The following is a 17,500-nucleotide window of genomic DNA, read 5'->3' as shown; positions in this document are numbered from 1 at the left end:
AAGCTTTTCGCTTTTTTTTTATTTATTTATGTTATTTTTTTATTTTTTATTTTTTTTTTCACGCACACGTCACTGAGGGAAGGAAGCAAGCGGGGATAAAACTCCCCGAAGGCAACGTCTCGGCTGTTGTTAAAAGCGGCAGGTGTGTCGGACTCGTGCTTTCTGCACTTGTTTTTGTTTTTTTGTTTTGTTTTTTCAAACATTATTTATTATTTCTACATTAACTTTCGATCCGTTCTTCCTGGACACGCCGCGATCGCGTTGTGCCAGAATGTTTCCGCGGTTTCCCTGGCGGCGCGCCTCCGTCTCGGATTCCAAGTCGGGACTGAGAACTTCTTGTCCGCCGCCGACGGTCCGGGACTTCCCGGGTTCCTCCGGCTTGTAGCGCCGCGTCAGAGACGAGCTCGTCAAGTTTAAATGCCACCGTGAAGAAGGGAAGAGAGGAGAGGAGTAGGGGGGAAAGGCGCGACTGGAGTGTTTTTCCACATCTTTGGCACCGGGGAACTTTTACGCACAAGCGATGCCGCGCCGCACCCGCCGCCTGGTTGCGCTGCTGCTGCTGCTGCTGCTGCACCTGGCAGCCTGGGTGGCGGCGGTGGGCCGCCTGCGGAAGAAGAGCGCCAGGACGCGGCCGTGCCTGGACCTGCCGGAGGAGGTCCTGGAGCAGATGTTTGGCCGCCTGTCCGTGGGGGTGATGAGCGCCTTCCACCACGCCCTGCAGCTGGAGCCGCGGGAGAAGCTCAACGCCAGCTGCCCAATCGCCGCCCGGACTCTGGGCGACAGGAAGACCCGCCTCCCGGTCAACCTGCTCAGCGTGTCGCCCTGGGCGTACAGGTGAGCGTGGGCGGAGCGATGAGTTGGTTGGGGGGACCAGAACCTTCTGGGTTTGGCCAGAGAAGCTGAATTGAAAGGTTCATTGGGACTTCTAAACGATAGATAGATAGATAGATAGATAGATAGATATTAAGAATGCCACTCTTAATGTGTACTGTCGTAATAGAAATTACCTTTGGTTTGTAGTTGTGATGTCCAATATTGACTTTTCTTTTTTTACCGATATCCCGATATTGTCCAACTCCTAATTTCCAATACCGATACCAACCGATATCAACAGATGCTGATATATGCGGTGGTGGAATTAACACATTATGGCTAATTTTATATTGTGATGTCCCGCTGGATGCAGAGATTTTTGATGAATGTAACAACTTCAAGGTTTTCCAAATACAAATAGACGTGCTGGTCAAAATAATAATCGTCAGTTACGAACAAGCTATTTTGCTAGCAGCCAGCCACCACTGAAACCACTCTGCTGAAACGCGCGTCGCTTGCTGTTATGCTCCGATGCGGTTTGACGACGACATCAAGCGTAGTCAGACGAGTAAAGTATTGTTGATTACTATTTAGGAATACCAGGAAATTCCAGGGATTCATTCTTTGGCATGAGTACTAAATTCGGGAGAAATTTTAAAAAAGTCATATCTTTATGATATTCTTACCCGATATCAATGTTTTCCGATATCAATTTTTCATGCCTTTATCGGCCAATAATATTGGACTTCCCTAGTTTGTAGTCTAGAGGTCATGTGACAACAAAGCTACTGAGGAGGAAAAATACTTTCACCTAAAGGGGGGCATTTCTCATGTTGCAGAGGATCACAGAGTTGGAAAATGTTTCTGAATAAATGCGGATTGCTTATTGAAGCCTGTCAAAGCCAAACCTCACCACACTGGTAAGAATTGATCCGTCAAATGTTACACAATCAGGCAAACTCATCTGACTTTGACCTTGTCGATTTCCTCCCAGGCTTTCATACGACCCGACCAGGTACCCCCGCTACATCCCGGAGGCCTACTGCCTGTGTAAGGGCTGCCTGCTGGGGCGCGGCGGCGAGGAGAGCCAGCAGCACCGCAGCACTCCGGTCTACGCCCCGTCGGTCATCCTGAAGAGGACGGGCTCCTGCGTGGCCGGCCGCCACTCCTACACCGAGGTTTACGTCTCCGTCGCAGTGGGCTGCACTTGCGTGCCGCTGCTGGAGAGGGAGCGAGGCCAGCAGAGCGGGAACCGGAGCCTGGAGAGGGCGGGGCCGAGAGCCAGACCCAGGGCTGGGCGTCTCCCCAGGGCCAAAATGTGAAAGAGCCGATGAACGTTCACGAGCCTCCGTGGCAGGCGGTTGAACGCTTGTATATCCTCAACGTGTTTATAAGAGCTCTGAGGACAACGAGGACGACTTTGTGTGTTTTGGAGTTGACTGGAATGAATTTCTTGTTTGTTTGCTTTTGTTGGACAATGCGAAACGCGAAAAAATTTAAAGTGGTGTCTGTGTATATTTTAGAATAACAGGTCTGGAACCCTCGAGGAGATGGGGATGAAACCGTCTGCCCATGCAGACGTTTGAATTTTTTTCAAATATTTGGAAATATTCAGTTAGTCTGCAAGCTGCCGTGAATATGCCAGAATGCGTCTTGGTTGTAAGTCTGACTGGACCAACACGTGTAGGGGCCAGTGAGTGAGACTTTGAAGCGTTGGGTTTACACTCAGTATCCTAATTGTGCCGTAAAAATGAAAAGAAAAAGAAGAAACGAAAGGGATTTGCTTTTTCAGAAGCATATGTTATATGCGTAATTGTACACCCAAGCCAGCAGAGGGCAGTCATCTCAAGAATATCCAAGAAATCTTAAATTGACTCAGCATTCTTTTTCCCAGTAATTATTTGATCTTTCAAAGATCTTTGTTTATTTTGGTATCACACAAATAAACCTGTGAAACAAAAACTAAAAAAAACAGAATCACATCAATAACTTCCCCCTTTTCATGTCTTCTCCCATCTTGCCTTGCGTTTCTCTCCGTCAGAGTACTTTTCAATAAAGTTCCACTCCCCGTTGCGTCCCCACTGTCTTCACCAGCACCAGAGGTGGTGCGGAGCGCTCTGCTCCGAACCGTCTCCCTGATCTCCAGTCTCTTCCGTCTCCTGAAATCTGGGGCTGCTCAGCTGGACAGCAGCCGAGACGGATAGTTGACGAAGCAGCGGAAATCGTTGGACAAGTTCCTCTCGTGTTTCGGAAGAAAGCTGCACATTTTCAAACCAAGCAAGTCTTTGGCCAAGTTCTCCATGATGGCTCCTGTCAATTTAAAACCGGCAATAAATCAGTCATTTGATAAATAAACATGCACATGGAGCGACAAATAAATAAATCATGTTCTACCAAATACAAATCCTACCCACAAAAGCAGTAATTGAGGCTGCTTCTTAACACTTTGGAGTGTTAAGAAGCAAAAAAAGACTTATGGATGAATACAACTACTCAAAAAGTAGTTTGATTACAGTAGTGGAATACTCAGTAATAGATCACTGGCCAACACTGGCCCTCTCACCCGTGCACAGCAGCACCTTGCCCTTGCTCAGGTGCTTGATGGTTTGCGCCACCTTGCTCAGACACTCCTCCGAGAGGTACGGCGGGTCGGCCAGGACGATGTCGAAGCTCCGGGGCTCCACGCCGGCCTGGAAGGACACGGGCTCGTTGTAGTCGTAGTAGACGAAGTCCTCGCCGTAGGTGGCGAAGCGGCGGTCGTACTCCAGCACGGCGGCGGAGACGCGGTCTGAGCCGTCCACCACGCCCTGCTTCAGCTTCTGGTACACGCTGGGCGCGCTCACGCACGCTATCCTGAGTGGAGGGAAGCCCGGAAGAGCTCTCATTTGCTGCGCTGCCATCTGATTTTAAGGTTTAAGTGCCTGGGGTGGGGGGTCTTGGTACCTTCCGCCCTCGCCGGCTTCACGGACGACCTCCTCTGCCAGCCGCGTCGCCGTCTCGTCGCTGTACCAGAACTGGCTCATCCGCTGAGCAACGCAAAAATAAAAACAATTTGTTTAAAGACTCAGATTGTACCATTCACAATTTACCTCGTAAGAAATTCAAGCGATTTAAAATGTAAGTTTTCAAGCCCACTTCCCTTCAGAGAGCAAATATGTCCTGATATCACATTCATAAACATCATCAGCTCAAAGGCTTGTTTATTTACAAATATTTATTGATTTTCATACTGCAAACAAAGGACACTAACTGAAAAAACAAACAAACATATCAGCAGCTGGTTTATGACTTTAATGGCCTAATTTATGCAAACAAATGAATGCAATTATGCTCTATAACAGTTTTTATGAGATAATGTCAGGTGTAACATGAAAATAATCCAATTTCCCTTATTTGGTCTAAAAATGAATAACATTACATTGTGGAATGACTGTGCTTTAAAAAGAGTGTGAGATTATTTTCCTCCCTCAATTCCTCCAAGGATATCAGCTTTGTGTGCATCGAAACATCCCCAGATTCACATTGAGTGAGTTTTTAAGAAATTAAGAGACTATATTGCCATAATTAGGCAAGTAAGTGTCATTTTTTATATATATAATTTTGGTTAGTAGTGTGCAATGGGTTTTTTCAATGTGAGAAATGTGTTGTGGCTCAAAAAAGGTTGAAAAACTCTGCACTCATATTATATTGCCACTGTAAGATACAGCTACAAGTATCCCTAGCTGCATAAAATGGGAATTTTACACACTTGGGGCTTCAATTAAGAGCGGTTGGCTCACCCAGTCTTCCTCCAGGGCTCCAACTGAGAACTGGTCTGACGGCGTGCTGAGGGGGTCGCCCCTGGTCTCCTTGTAAAACTCCTGCAGGGCGGCCAGGGTGTGAGCGGACAGGGCGGGCACGTCGTCACCGTCGCTGTCACTCATGGCGACAGCGGCGTCCACACTAGGAGAGAATCATCACGAGTTTCAGAGATTTTCCCTCTCGACGAACTTGATGAGATTCAGTAGACAAATTAAAACGTGAATTACTTCTGGAGATCGATAAAGTATCTATGGAAACCATTGAACAAACATCAAACCAAAGGTTTGTTTCCACCGTGGCGCTCTGGTGCAGAAACAAGAGGACATAACAGGCGTAAGGCTGATCAAATGACAAAACATTATTAATGGGAAATTAATACAAAGAGGACCAGAAAACAAAGTACAAAGAAGAATTAGAACTGTATTATTTTTTTACAAAAATAAAATGAACCCTTGCCAAGGTTAGACTGACAACACTGAAATATGAAATTATTAATGTTAGTCTTTAGACATGTGTTTTTGGAGGTCGTTTCCCTGAATAAAACACAACAAATAATGGTAATTCAAACCCAGGAATGTCGAGATGCTACGGTATCGAGGTAAAGTAACGAATGTTTTTGCTTTGCTGTCTGATTGGTACAACATAAAGACAGTAGCAACTACTGTACTGAGCGGTGCCATTCACATGCACATCATGTTCTCGACAAGCAGTTCAGGTGTACTTGACGAAAAACAAACTCGAGAAGCTACGGAAGCGCGTTGCGGCCACCCTAGAAATAATAATGATAATAAAAAAATTTTTTTTTTTAAATCGTTGCTCACTCTGACATCATAACGTGAAACTATCAAGAACGTGATACTGAGTCCTGTGTTTCTTTTCTAGGGCGGCAGCAATGCGCTTCCGTTATACCCAACACATTTATTTAGCAACACTCCAAAGCAGGCAGCTCTTCTTTTGCTACGGACAATTCTAAGCGATCAAAACAGTGACAGACCAAAAACTTACACGATTGCTGAGAAAATCAGGAATCGCAAATGAGCCGAAGTTGACAAGCGTCGTGAACACGTGAACAGTCGCGTATCGATGACGTCAATGGCGACGCAAGAGCAAGCAGTGGCGGAGCCAGAACAGTTTCCTTGGGGTGGCAATAAATAGACACCTGAAAATGTCAACAGGACTGTGTTTGTATTTAGTCAATGTTTTTAGCGTGACCTTTTAACAGTCGATCTAAATAATTTTGAACAAACAAACAAAATCGTTGTCAAACCCAAAAGCACTCTGTAATGTTGACCTAAACCTAAAACCTTGAGCACCTTTGATGATTTCATTTAAGTTTCTTTTACCCTCCATGTTTTTGAAACGCCCCTCACCTAAAATTCTGTATTCTTTCATACGTGAGCATAGGTATGTGTATGTACTTTTTGTTAGCTAAAATACAAAAAACCCTTTGCTAGACTTTGGCAGGTGTGTTTCACACACTGAGAACCAAACATCTACTAACATTAATGCAGTGCTTTTGATTCTCAAACGCACGCCTGCCTGCAACATTACACTTAATGTGAGTTGTCATGCTAAAACAAACCTTTTTGGAACAACTGCTTGATAATTTATTGATCACGCATACACTTAAGGGTAGTTTTGCCAGGCTTTCAAAATGTGCAGACTTTCCGTTAAAGAGGACAGTTTGCTTCGGGTCGTTTTTAAGTTCACATCTTCAGTGACCCATTAATTGATGTGATAAAAAAATATGTAGCAATGCGAGCAAAGGTACCTGATGAACCAAGTTCCTGCTTGGGACAAAAACCAAGACATGAAAAGACATTAAAGGAAAAACTGCAGAGGCTGAAACATTTTTTTTTTTTTATACAATAACTTTATGTACACCTTTACACTTCATTAACAAAACAGGCATTCTACAATAACCACAATAGTGCTTGAAACCAGGAGGATTCCATCTCCAACGCTTCAGTCATCGCTCTGACCAGTGGCTCTGTTCCTTTAATTTTTTGGTTTTGTTATTACTCTCCTTCAAACAGTCTCGGCTTCAATCCAGTGTGTGATGTAGAGTGACGGGGTTGAATGTGCTGATTTAGAAAAATTAAAACAAAAAAAAACGAAACACTAAAAACCAATCTGCTAAACTTCAAAGGTCTCCTTTCCGGGGCTGCTCAGGCTGCAACATAATACTATAATTCCAACAGAAAGGAGAGAGAGAGAGAGAGAGAGAGAGAGAGAGAGAGAGAGAGAAAAAAAATTCAACTGCATCGGTCAACAAATTGCTCCCTCGTAGGCTGAATACAATGCTGAACTCTCGCAGCCATCTACTGGCATATAAAAACATCGCAGTTGTGCCTGGTTGCCTTTAACAAAACGTTTGTCATGATTTCTAATTCGATATTATACATTATATATATTTACATCTTGATGGGAAACAATCTGTTTTCAATCTTTTGCTTTTTTTTTTTTTTTCATGTCATCACGTGTGAACAAATGTCCTCCTGTGCTCCTTGGCTGGCCATGTAGCTCCGCTGTCATTCCGACAACTTGCGTGTGTGTGTGTGTGTGTCTATTTGAGTGTGAATGTGTGTACATCCCTTGCATTTAGGATGAGAGGCACAGTCATGATTTGCTGTCAATTGATGTATGACTCGAGGGACACACGCAGAACAATCAACAAAACAAAGGCACTCTGGAAATACTTGCGGGCAAGTGTGTGTGTGTGTGTGTGTGTGTGTGTGTCTATGGCAGCCGCTGAAGACTCGAGGGCCGGTCATCTACGAGATGAACTCGTCCTCCGTCTGCTCAGTCAACGGGGCAACAGCTCCGTCTGCTCTCTGCAGTTCTGTCGCCAAGCTCGTGATCGCCACCGTTGCCGTCCAGTCTGTCAATCACGCCCCGGAGGCGGGGCCAGGGGATGCAACAGGTGTGTGTGTGGGAGGGCGGCCGTGGAGAGTGACAAAGAAATATGGGGGGAGAAAAAAAAAAAAGACGACATTCAGGCATGAGATGGATTTTTTCCTCCCCACCGGCAGGCGGAGGAGAGAGAGCGAACATCCCGACTCTCTCCTCTACCCATAGTTCTTAGGGGCGGAGCAGGGATGGTTTTTTTTTTCTCTCTTTTTTTTTCCTTCCTCGGTTGCGTCCCACTGCGTCCTCCCGCCCCCCCCCTCCCCGGCGGTTATTTCACGCAGAGCAGGCCGCCCACGTTGGCCACAAACTCCTCCAGGCTCTTGAGGAAGGCCACCTTCTGCTTGCGGTCCATGGTGGGCGGCGTGCTGCTGGCCGTCAGCTTGTTGAAGGCGTCGGCCAGCCGCTGGTAGATGACGGCGTCCCTCTGCGACGACAGCAGAGTCTCCACAAGCTCCGAGTACTCCGCCTTGGCAGAGGGGGGGGAAGCAAAGAGGCAGGCTTTGAGCGAAACGGGGGAACGACTGGGATTCGTCCACTAGGGGGAACTGAAAGCCAGGAAAGATGCTGGCTTTTGTTTAATACGTTTAATAATACAGGGCATGCATTCAATGTAGGGATGCAAGGATACAAGCAATACCTGATACTTTTTTTTTTTTCTTTTTTTTTTTTAAAAAGAAGTTGTTCAAAAGTGTGTAAAGTTCTAGGTACATTATGACCATCACAGTGTCTACAGGTGCTCTTTCCTGCCACTACACTGTTACAATGACATTAACTACCCGTGTAAAAAATGTTCAATTAATTGTGACTAATTGAATTTAATCGATTAAATTCTTAATCGACAATTAATCGATAATCGAAAAATTGTTAACATCCCTAATCGGTATCAATGCCAGGGTTGAGTACTTGTTGAGTACCTACCAATACTACGACAGTTGTATACATATGTACATGACAATTTTGTGTTTGTATTGCAATGAAACTTGTGACAGTCACCCCATGTTCTAGAAAAACATCACAGAACACCTGTGGGAAAAAAAATAAATATATATATATATATAAATCAAGGTAATTGTGAATGTTTAATGGTTTTATTAAGAACTCAGTATTGTATTGGTGAGTACGGAAATGCAAGTACTTATAAAAAGTGGTACTGGTGCTTCTCTAATGCAGTGAGAGCATTTAACGGGACTGACTTAATATTAAGGAGGGCCATTGTATTCACTGAGTCATAAACTCTGTAACAGTATTACAAGCGTAGCCTTCAATAATAATAAGAAAGAAACGCAAACCAGGACGCTCACGCAATTCTGTGAATTATTTGATATGTTCCCATGATGATTACACTTTATTCTTCTATTTCTAAAACTTGACAAGGTTTTCTGACAGTGCAAATCCATTCACAGAGAGTGAAGATAAGGAAGTGGCAACAACAGTCATTGTACAAGTGGATCTTCGTTTTAATCCAGTGTATTGTGTTTTGGGATTCCCTCATTCCTTCACTACTGTTTATAGAGCCGAGTCAACTGCTGTATCACAAGCCGCCACTAGAGGGCAATGCCGCGTCTTTCTCAACGCCAAACTCTTCTCAATCAGCTTTGAGTTGAAAAGCTGCTCTCTCACAACACATCCGACACGGCAAACCACCTGGAGGACCAGCGGGACTTCGGGCTCTCCTCCAGGATACCCCACACAAGGCGTGAGCTCGTCGACTCACCTGGTGCAGGCACACAAGTGTGTAGAAAGCTTCTCCCGCCGCTACCGTCATCTCCGTGTTGTGTTTCTGCAGGACCAGCATGTCGAACACCAACTAGACGGACGAAATGAGGAGAAGCATTAACGACTTTAACTAACTTCTTATCTTGAAATGTGAAGGACCAGCATAGAAAAATGTACATCTCTGGAAAAACAAGACAGCAATGTCACCTCGCCCTCTGCGTGGCGCTGTTGTGTTGCTTCTGGGCAGCAGACTTTATTCTACGTTTTTTTTTTTTTTTTACATTTCTGTTGTACATGCAAGCTGCGTACCTTGAGGAAGTGGCGGGTGGCGACGAAGAGCGCCGTGTCCTTCTCCTGGTTTTTTGCACACTGCTCGGCCAGAGGCGACAGAGCCTCCAGACACAGCTGGCTGATCTCTGAACTCATCCTGGAGACAGACATTAAGGAGCACGACACCAATGGCCACAAAAGTAGCCAGATAGTTTTAACTGCAGGAAGTCATGACAAAAATAAATAAATAAATCGTGATGATAACTTAAAAAAACAAACAAACATGCGAGACAACTCCTGGAATCTGCTCACAAAATGTATAAAAAAATGAATTGATGTGAATGACAGGACAACTTGTTTGCAAAGCCTATTTAAACTTTACATTAAATAAGATTAAAATGAATGACTTCAAATTGGGAACATCTAAGTGGTTCCCTGTGACACTCATGCTCTGTGGCATCTGAGCAGCCCAGCTTTGGTAAGACTTCACGAAGCCATAAGACGAGAGAATGAAGAAAAAATGAATAGAAGTGAACAATGGACACTTTGGTCAATGGGAGGATACGATGTCATTCCCAGCTCCAAGGAAAACATAAGGCTTTTGAAGAGGTCTTCGGGCAGCTGTGGGATCTTCTCGGGGAAGATCTCGCAGATGAAGGTGATGAGCTTGTAATACTGGTTGCACAAAGAGGGGAACTGGGGGGGGGGGGGGGGGGACACACACACACCAGAGAGCAGCGTGTTAGCCCACAGAAGGAGAACACGAAGGGAAACGGAGAGGACGCAGCCACACGTCAAGACGCGTTTCACCTTGAGGAGGTCCTGAGACATGAGCGGGAGCACGATGTTGACGCCGTAGAGGACCACGTCTGCCGCCGACACCGTCCGACCGGAGGCCGGCGTCCCCTGGTCCTGGTTCCGGAACACCTCGTCTGCACGCACGAGATACACGAGACGCACGTCGTAAAGTCAGGAGTTTCCGTGACAGTTTTTCCACAAAACTACAAGGGATATTTCTGAAATTTCGACAAAGTACAATTTGCAGGCGTTTCCATTGAATGGTGTTAAGCGCAGAAGTCGTAATTCTCGTAAAATCTCACGTACGAAAATTACGACTGCTTTCGTTTGTTTGCTGTCAAGAATGGTTGTTATATTTTTCTCTTTGATTACTAATGCGAAAAAAGTGTTCCCATGACACTTTTGCGATACACCTCTATATCAATACGTCTGAAACACCACCTCATGAGAGTGTAAAAACCTTTTAGCCATATTTGAGAGGTTTTTTGAAGTTTCGGTGTTTCCATTACCAGTTTCTTATTTGCGATATTTAGGTTCTGCGCAATTCTAGGGGCAATGGAAATGCAGCACGTGAGAACGGGGACGGGCGGAGCACGGCGGGCTCACCGGTGTCGCTGAAGTCGATGAACTCCTTGGACAGCAGGTTGGTGAGCAGCTCCATGATGAGCAGCAGGTCCTGGTACTGGTCCTCCTCGGCCGAGGCGTCGCTCCGCTTGCGGCACTGGTTGTTCTTGGAGTAGACCTGCAGCAGCGTCAGGCACGCCTCGTACAGCTTCATGGACTTGGTCTGGATGAGGGGAGAATCAGGAATCAGGAATCTGGAATCAGTTCTCCAGCCATTTCGCAGCCAGTGGGAACGCACGGCGGTGGACTCACCTCTCCCAGGTAGCAGATCTGCTTGTGCGCCACCTCCACGAAGACCTCGATGATGAGGTTGATCGTCTCCGGCGTGTTGCTGTACACCTGAGGGACAGAAAAAGGCCACGGAGAGCCGACAATCAACGGTTCTGCCTCCTTTCTGATTCTCTCTCCTATAAGAAGCCCAACACCCAACCAAATTCTGCCCCCTAATAATCATGGACTAATGATTTCTAAATGGACAGCAGCAAAAACAGTCCACTATTACGCTTTTGAGTCTATTTAAACCCTAAAATAATTTTAGAAATAATTCTACACGAACATTACTTATTTATAAACACACAAGTCAAAGGTTTTGGGCTCACCGACTCATTTCTGCACTGGACTTCATTACAAGCAGCTTCATGAAATAATCTACTGGAATGTTCCCAGAACATTAACAGTGCAGGGAAATCAGTCAGGTTGGGCTGAACACATTATGGGATGGCTCTGACAGTTGTTGCCTTGAATGTCTAATTGAAGGTGATTTTAGAGTGTCAAGTGTGCATGAGACGGCCATTGTTACAGAAGTTGAAGATGCTTTAAAATTGCTAATTATTTTAAAGATTTTGTAAAACAAATCTTTATAGTATAATCACACTTAGTTGTGTGTGCTGAACCATAAAAGAGTAAACAAAGCATCATGATTTATATTTTAGGCTCCTTAAAACAACCGACTTGGTATTCACACAGGATTTTGCACACTTTCAATTTTTTCAATCACATTTAATTAGACATCGGAAATGATTTTCATGAAACACTAAAAAGTTCCTATACGCGTTAAGCACGTCTTGACCGATTTTAATGCACTCATAATGATCGCAGAGCTTTCGACATCATCATTTCACAAAACTGGTTAGAATGGAGTTCAATGCAGAAATGAGTCAAGTATTCATTAGTATTCATTATATCTATATAATGAGAGCTTTGCAAGTATCTGGCTGTTCACCCTGCAACTCACTCTGGCTTGTCTGCCACTCTACTTCTCTCTACCTTCTTTAATTTTCTGTTTCCTATCCGCCCCAACCGGGCCAAAGCAGATGAGCGCCCTCTGCTGGTTTTCTCTAGATCGTTTGAGAAATCTTTTGCTTGTAATTCAGCGCTTCACAAATAATAATTATCTATCGATCAACGGGGGCTCTGGATTAAACCCGCTTCTCCCGTGGCGAGCTCCTAACCTCCATGAGGCCGATGCAGCTGGACAGGAAGTCCATGAGGAAGGAGAAGAGCGACGCCACGTTGTCGATCTGCGTGGCCTCGGCGATGCCGCACAGGGCTTCCAGCGTGGCCACGATCTCCCGCTTGACCGCCTCCTCCTGGCTGATCTGCGCAAAGTTCTCCTGGTTGATGAGGTTGAGGAAGCGCTGCTGCAGCGGGTGAAGCACCTGGAGGTGAGGAGGACACACACACACACACACAAGTTGGAATTAATGCCGCTAATTGAAGGAATTCTACAGTTTTTCCAGAATCCTTTTTAAACTGCGAGGAGAAGATATTTCATTCCATGAAAAGAAACCGAGTTTCAAAGCCGAGTCGAGGCTGTACTGCTGCTAGCGACGCACAACAAAGAGTCGTCTTGTGTTGACCCCGTCCTGACATTTAACACGCTAGACATCTGGGAGGCATCAGGTACACAATGGCGAGGCCTCTTGTCTGGCGTCCCTGCGCAGTTTACGCAAACGGAGCCGCGGCCCTGATCTGGGGGCTTCTTGTTGTGGAGAGCAGGAAAAAAAAACCCATCAGAGACTTTCAAAAAACAAACAAATACACGTAGCAGGGGTTTCAGTGATGTGGCGCGAGATAGTCGAAACAATGGGAGATGAAAACATCGGTTGGTGGGTGGGTGGGTGGGTGGGGGAGGGAGGGAGGGAGGGGTGACGAGCGGACGGCGGAGCCGGCGATCGAATTATGGGCTACATCTGCCCTCTCCCTCCACACTGGCGGAGACGAAGCAGCTGCAGGAGCCAACAGCTGCCGTCTCCCCCCCTCCCCGTATAATTACTCTGGAGTCATTGTGGCTTTACACCCCCATTTACTACTGTCAGCCTATTAAGACAAAGGCCTCCAGGATCATGAAAAGGATCATGTTATACACAAGGGACAGAGACTTGACTGGAAGGGGGGGTGGGGGGAGTGGGGTGGTGGATGGGTGTGTGTGTGTGTGTGTGTGTGTGCGTGTGTGTCCTCCTCATCAGACGCGAGTGGAGTCGGTTCCTCGGGTCGTAACTCTGAACTGGACCTGCCACATTTTGCCGTGTTTGCATTGTAACGCTGAGATCTCCTGATCTCCTTGGACGATCCCAAAGGATTCATTAGCTGCTCAGTATTGTATTGCAGTGATATAACCAAGCAATGCAGACACATGAGTGTGTATGCAAGTTTAATAAGACGTACAGTAGTGTAGAAAATTGTGTTTGGACGCCCCTAAAATTCGATTCAGTTTGAAATTTTGTTATTGTCATTAAATACTTGAGAATTTTATTGTGCGTTTCAAAAGGTTTGAAACAAAAAACTGCATTCAAGGCTACAAACAAATGGCAATTATTGTTATTATTATTTTGTTGTTTCTCGTTAAGACAAAATCCGAAAACTAAATGTTATCTGCACGACAATAAACTGGAGCACTTGGGTCCAAAAAAAGTTTTCCTAGACACTTCTGTACTCGATAGTTAAATTCCTCCTTTGCTATTTTGATATTCTCCATAAACACAAACGTGATCTGTTTTGGAAAATACACTAGATGATAAAAATGAGCACAGAGAGAAACTTAAAATGGTCCAAGGACAGAACCTGAAAATAGAGCTGAACACTCCGTGTTGTCTCGTATCTTTGCCTGCGTTGCACATTTCCATGCTGATGTTACTAAGACTGAGATTCCTGCTCCGCAACCGAACTGAAGCTTAGAAATTGAAAACAAGATTGAATTCAATATTAAACGCACTGGTAGCTCGATGACATTTCGGGTTTTGCCCTTTTTTTTTTAAGGTCCAGTATGTAAGATTAAGGAAGCCCTGCCTGACAGCGCTCTTCATATTTAGGGCACTTAAAACATGGTGGCGCAAGATGGCAGCTAACTAGCTATGTATTCCCATGTAGAACCATTCTAATGGTAGGAAAACCAAAATATCTTTTATTGTACTGCAGGTACACAATTTTATTCATGCATTTCTGTGTAGTATGTTCAGCTTTTACCAATATAAAAAATCAAAAATCAAGCCAGATTTTACACACTGGACCTTTAATCGGCGACAGCAACCACGGCTGAGAACTCTGTCCTCTCTTTAGGGGAGGCCGGCGTGCGAAGGTTACCTCGGCCCAGTACTGCTGCTTGGCGTCTGCGTCCATGTGGGCGAAGCCGCCGAGGACCAGGGCCTTCATCAGGGATCGCTGCACCGAGCTGGACAGCAGGTGGAGCGGCGGGCTGCGGCTGGCGAACTGCTTGGCCAGGTTCCACCAGCTCTCGCACTGCACCACAATGTTCGCCCTGCGCACAGCGGTCGCTCAAACAGTCGGTCGGGGAGAAACAGACGGATGAACGAGAGAGAGCGGAAGAAGCCACCCTCACCTCTCCCTCTTCTCCACCAGCGTCACCAGCAGGTCCACGGTGTCGTTGGCCAGCTCGGCCTCCGAGCTCCACACCGACAGGTTGTTGATGACCTTCTCCAGCAGGTACCCCACGATCCACTGGGCCCCCTCCGTGTCGGCGCCGAACGCCGTGCTCAGCGGGATGCTGATCTGAGGGGAGACGAGGCGACGGGCCGTCAGCCTTTCTTGTGGGACGCGAGGGGCGAGTTTGCGCGCGGGCGAGGGTGAGGGCGAGAACTCACCTGCTCGTAGAGCTTCTCGTCCACCAGCAGGTAGGTCTTGGCCCACCGCCGGAGGAACCACACGATGTCTTTGCCCATCTGCGGGCTCAGCAGCTGCGTCAGGCTGGCTCTGGTCGCCCGCGACTCCACCTCCGACGTCCGCAGCACGGCAGACAACAACCTGGAAAACATGAAGACACACACACACACGCGCATATGTAAGTAACTATAACACAAAACGAAGATAAGCAACAGCGGGGGTTGGATTAGAGGAGGGGTGGGCAAACTTTTTGACAGGTGGATGGAGGGTTTTGGTGACCCCACCTCATAGGAGGACACAATATTTCATGGGCCATGTAGAAAACATGTGATTTCATGTCAATCGAAAATGAACCAAAGCAAAGTTGCAACAAAATCAGTGTCTTTGAAGGCCCACGGTAAATAAACTCTTTATTGAAATGACTGTTAAAACACGGATGAAATACAGCTGTTTTATGACTTACCAACTATTAATATCATTTAAAAAGCTTAATGGGCCGTATATGGAGCCCAGGCCGTAGTTTGCCCACCACTGGATTAGAGGCTGGCGTGCAAGAACAGACCTACAGTTCAACACTGTACGTGATATATCTTCGAGAAAATTCCACTGCGATATCAATAAATTAGGGATGCACGGATACCACTTTCTTACATAACAAGTACAGCACAAGTACTTGCATTTCAGTACTCCCCGATACTGATGCCGAGTACTTGCCAAGGCCATTGAACGTTATAGAATTACTTAACATATATACATATATAACTGGTAACGGTGTGGTATTGGCATTCATTTTACTCAAACGAGGTATCGGTACCGATACCCAAGGTTGGTATCGGTACTGCAAACTTACAGCAGCGACTCTAGAACGTCTGTGATTCCACACAGCTGAAAGGATGTTGTCCGCTGAAACACTAATTTGTGGAAGATCAGCACATGCTGGAGTCCCAGATGAGTTGATTTGCATTATTACAATGGCAGACCTTTATATTAGTGAGGGAACCTGATCAGCAGAAGCATATTTTGAAATCCTCTTAAGGTCAAAAAATTCACTTCTACTCCAAAATTATTACAGACTGAAGCACACGAGGACACGTCTCCGTCTCCCGCGTATGCCAGGACTCGGCTCTGGCGAGTCCACTTTTCGCGCACACACACACGCATTATATAAAAGGACAGGGAGAGACAAAGGGCTTAAGGCGGCTTAGGGGTCTGTCCTCAGCTGAGGACGGTGCGAGGTTTCATATTGTTTGCGGGGAAACAAAGCCGCCGCTGACATTTACGCGGGCCGGGGTCGTCGGCACGCCGCTCGGAAACTCGACGCTCCTCGGCCACTTGTCTCCGCAATCCTCTGTCATTGCGATCATCTCACACACACACACACACACACACACACACACACACACACACACACACACACACTCTAGGAAAAAAAAAAAAAACAGGCGCTCAATGACCTTCAATGAACAATGTTGCTGGCTGCGTTGACCACCTATTGTTGTCACTCTGATTATGCGCATACACTCACACACACACACGGACGCCCAGTTTGCCCACAACCTGAGTCCTGAACTCCATCCGACAGTCACTAAAAAAACACATAAACCCCATTTGACAACACTTGGCAGATAATTGGCTTTGTTGAGGCTCTCGGGCCAAGAGCTCCATTGGTTTTGGCCCTTGAAAAGTTTCTATTTCAGCGGCTCGCAATCTTTTCCCCCTGACGTAGGCGCGTACGCTCGGCGCCTAAACTAACAGGGCGGCGGGTGCAAGCCGAGATGATGAAGAAATAATTGAACAACGAGCACAACCTCGGCGACGGCACGTGCGGACGCGCGGCACCGTCACGTGGCGGCCGCCGCAATTTCCGAATTACGCCGAGCGGCAGGTAAGGATGCGAGCGGAGATTAACGAGGCCGCAGGGCGGGAAGCGGATCATTCCTATGTGCTGATTAACGTACGTCCATGACTTCAGTCGCTGCCATTTCTTTTCTTTCTTTTTCTTTTTTTTTCTTCTCACTGGCGCAGTGTTTAAGAGTGAACTTGGAGGAGTTCGCGTCTCCCTCGGCTTTATGGGACAATAAACTGTGACAACACTCGGAGAAGTCCGACTATCCCCCGACGGGAAGGAAGTCTATTTTGGGAGAGTTTTATAGGGGGAGGGGATCAGGCCGGACAACAGGGTCAACGCCGCACAACTAGTCGGTGCCAAACTTCCGAGCGCGACGCGACTCAGCGAAGGAGCCGCTCCTGCGTCAGAGGGACCATCCAGTATTCCAATACACAAACAAATGCTTTCTTTCTTTCTTTGGAAGAGGAAAAAACAAACAAACGTCACAGATGTAAATTATTTGATTGAAGACTCACTCGCACTAGACACTGAATTTTTCCCATCCCGAAGAAATAATTTTAAATTCAATGCATTTTAATCAGTGGACACCATTGGATTAAT

The 17,500-nt window shown here is 46.3% G+C and overlaps 3 protein-coding genes and 1 long non-coding RNA gene across 4 annotated transcripts in view; 2 read left to right on the top strand and 2 right to left on the bottom strand.

The window, feature by feature from the left end:
* il17d (interleukin 17d) overlaps positions 1-2,317 on the top strand; it is a 3,255-nt gene extending 938 nt beyond the window's left edge. Inside the window, exons 2-3 of the mRNA XM_076030914.1 lie at positions 1-834; positions 1,808-2,317. The exon at positions 1-834 is cut by the window's left edge and continues 709 nt beyond it. Of these exons, the coding sequence (XP_075887029.1) occupies positions 521-834; positions 1,808-2,135 (642 nt within the window). The 5' untranslated portion in view covers positions 1-520 and the 3' untranslated portion in view covers positions 2,136-2,317. The remainder of the gene's footprint in view (positions 835-1,807) is intronic.
* Positions 2,318-2,801: 484 nt separating this feature from the next.
* Positions 2,802-5,753, bottom strand: eef1akmt1 (EEF1A lysine methyltransferase 1). The gene is made up of 5 exons (XM_076030913.1): positions 5,620-5,753; positions 4,593-4,755; positions 3,757-3,839; positions 3,377-3,666; positions 2,802-3,123 (listed from the first exon to the last, which is right to left on the bottom strand). Exons 2-5 carry the CDS (start codon positions 4,734-4,736, stop codon positions 2,990-2,992), a joined length of 651 nt encoding a protein of 216 aa, XP_075887028.1. The 5' UTR covers positions 4,737-4,755; positions 5,620-5,753; the 3' UTR covers positions 2,802-2,989.
* A 353-nt stretch (positions 5,754-6,106) lies between these two features.
* LOC142891413 (uncharacterized) lies at positions 6,107-6,837 on the top strand. The gene is made up of 2 exons (XR_012927268.1): positions 6,107-6,310; positions 6,382-6,837. It is a non-coding gene; the product is annotated as an uncharacterized LOC142891413 (long non-coding RNA).
* The window catches only part of xpo4 (exportin 4), a 47,883-nt gene continuing 36,844 nt past the window's right edge, over positions 6,462-17,500 (bottom strand). Inside the window, exons 14-24 of the mRNA XM_076030909.1 lie at positions 15,033-15,192; positions 14,771-14,940; positions 14,515-14,689; positions 12,384-12,590; positions 11,185-11,271; positions 10,915-11,095; positions 10,321-10,442; positions 10,076-10,206; positions 9,550-9,667; positions 9,239-9,331; positions 6,462-7,990 (exon numbers count right to left, since the gene is read on the bottom strand). Coding sequence (XP_075887024.1) covers positions 7,793-7,990; positions 9,239-9,331; positions 9,550-9,667; positions 10,076-10,206; positions 10,321-10,442; positions 10,915-11,095; positions 11,185-11,271; positions 12,384-12,590; positions 14,515-14,689; positions 14,771-14,940; positions 15,033-15,192 — 1,642 coding nt within the window. The 3' untranslated portion in view covers positions 6,462-7,792. The remainder of the gene's footprint in view (positions 7,991-9,238; positions 9,332-9,549; positions 9,668-10,075; positions 10,207-10,320; positions 10,443-10,914; positions 11,096-11,184; positions 11,272-12,383; positions 12,591-14,514; positions 14,690-14,770; positions 14,941-15,032; positions 15,193-17,500) is intronic.

This window comes from Nelusetta ayraudi, unplaced genomic scaffold (assembly GCF_046127955.1).
Source record: "Nelusetta ayraudi isolate G7.1 ecotype Tasmania unplaced genomic scaffold, CSIRO-AGI_Nayr_v1 ptg000031l, whole genome shotgun sequence".
Lineage (NCBI taxonomy): Eukaryota > Metazoa > Chordata > Actinopteri > Tetraodontiformes > Monacanthidae > Nelusetta > Nelusetta ayraudi.
Note: the sequence above shows the minus strand (reverse complement) of the source record. Positions and strands in the feature narration are given on the sequence as shown.

Excerpts from the sequence above, each read along its gene's own strand:
- eef1akmt1 (XM_076030913.1), bottom strand. The coding sequence starts at position 4,736 with ATGAGTGACAGCGACGGTGACGACGTGCCCGCCCTGTCCGCTCACACC. Across the intron at positions 3,840-4,592 it reads GAGCCCTGGAGGAAGACTGG|CGGATGAGCCAGTTCTGGTA; the intron begins GTGAGCCAACCG and ends TGCGTTGCTCAG. Across the intron at positions 3,124-3,376 it reads CAAGGTGCTGCTGTGCACGG|GAGCCATCATGGAGAACTTG; the intron begins GTGAGAGGGCCA and ends TTAAATTGACAG.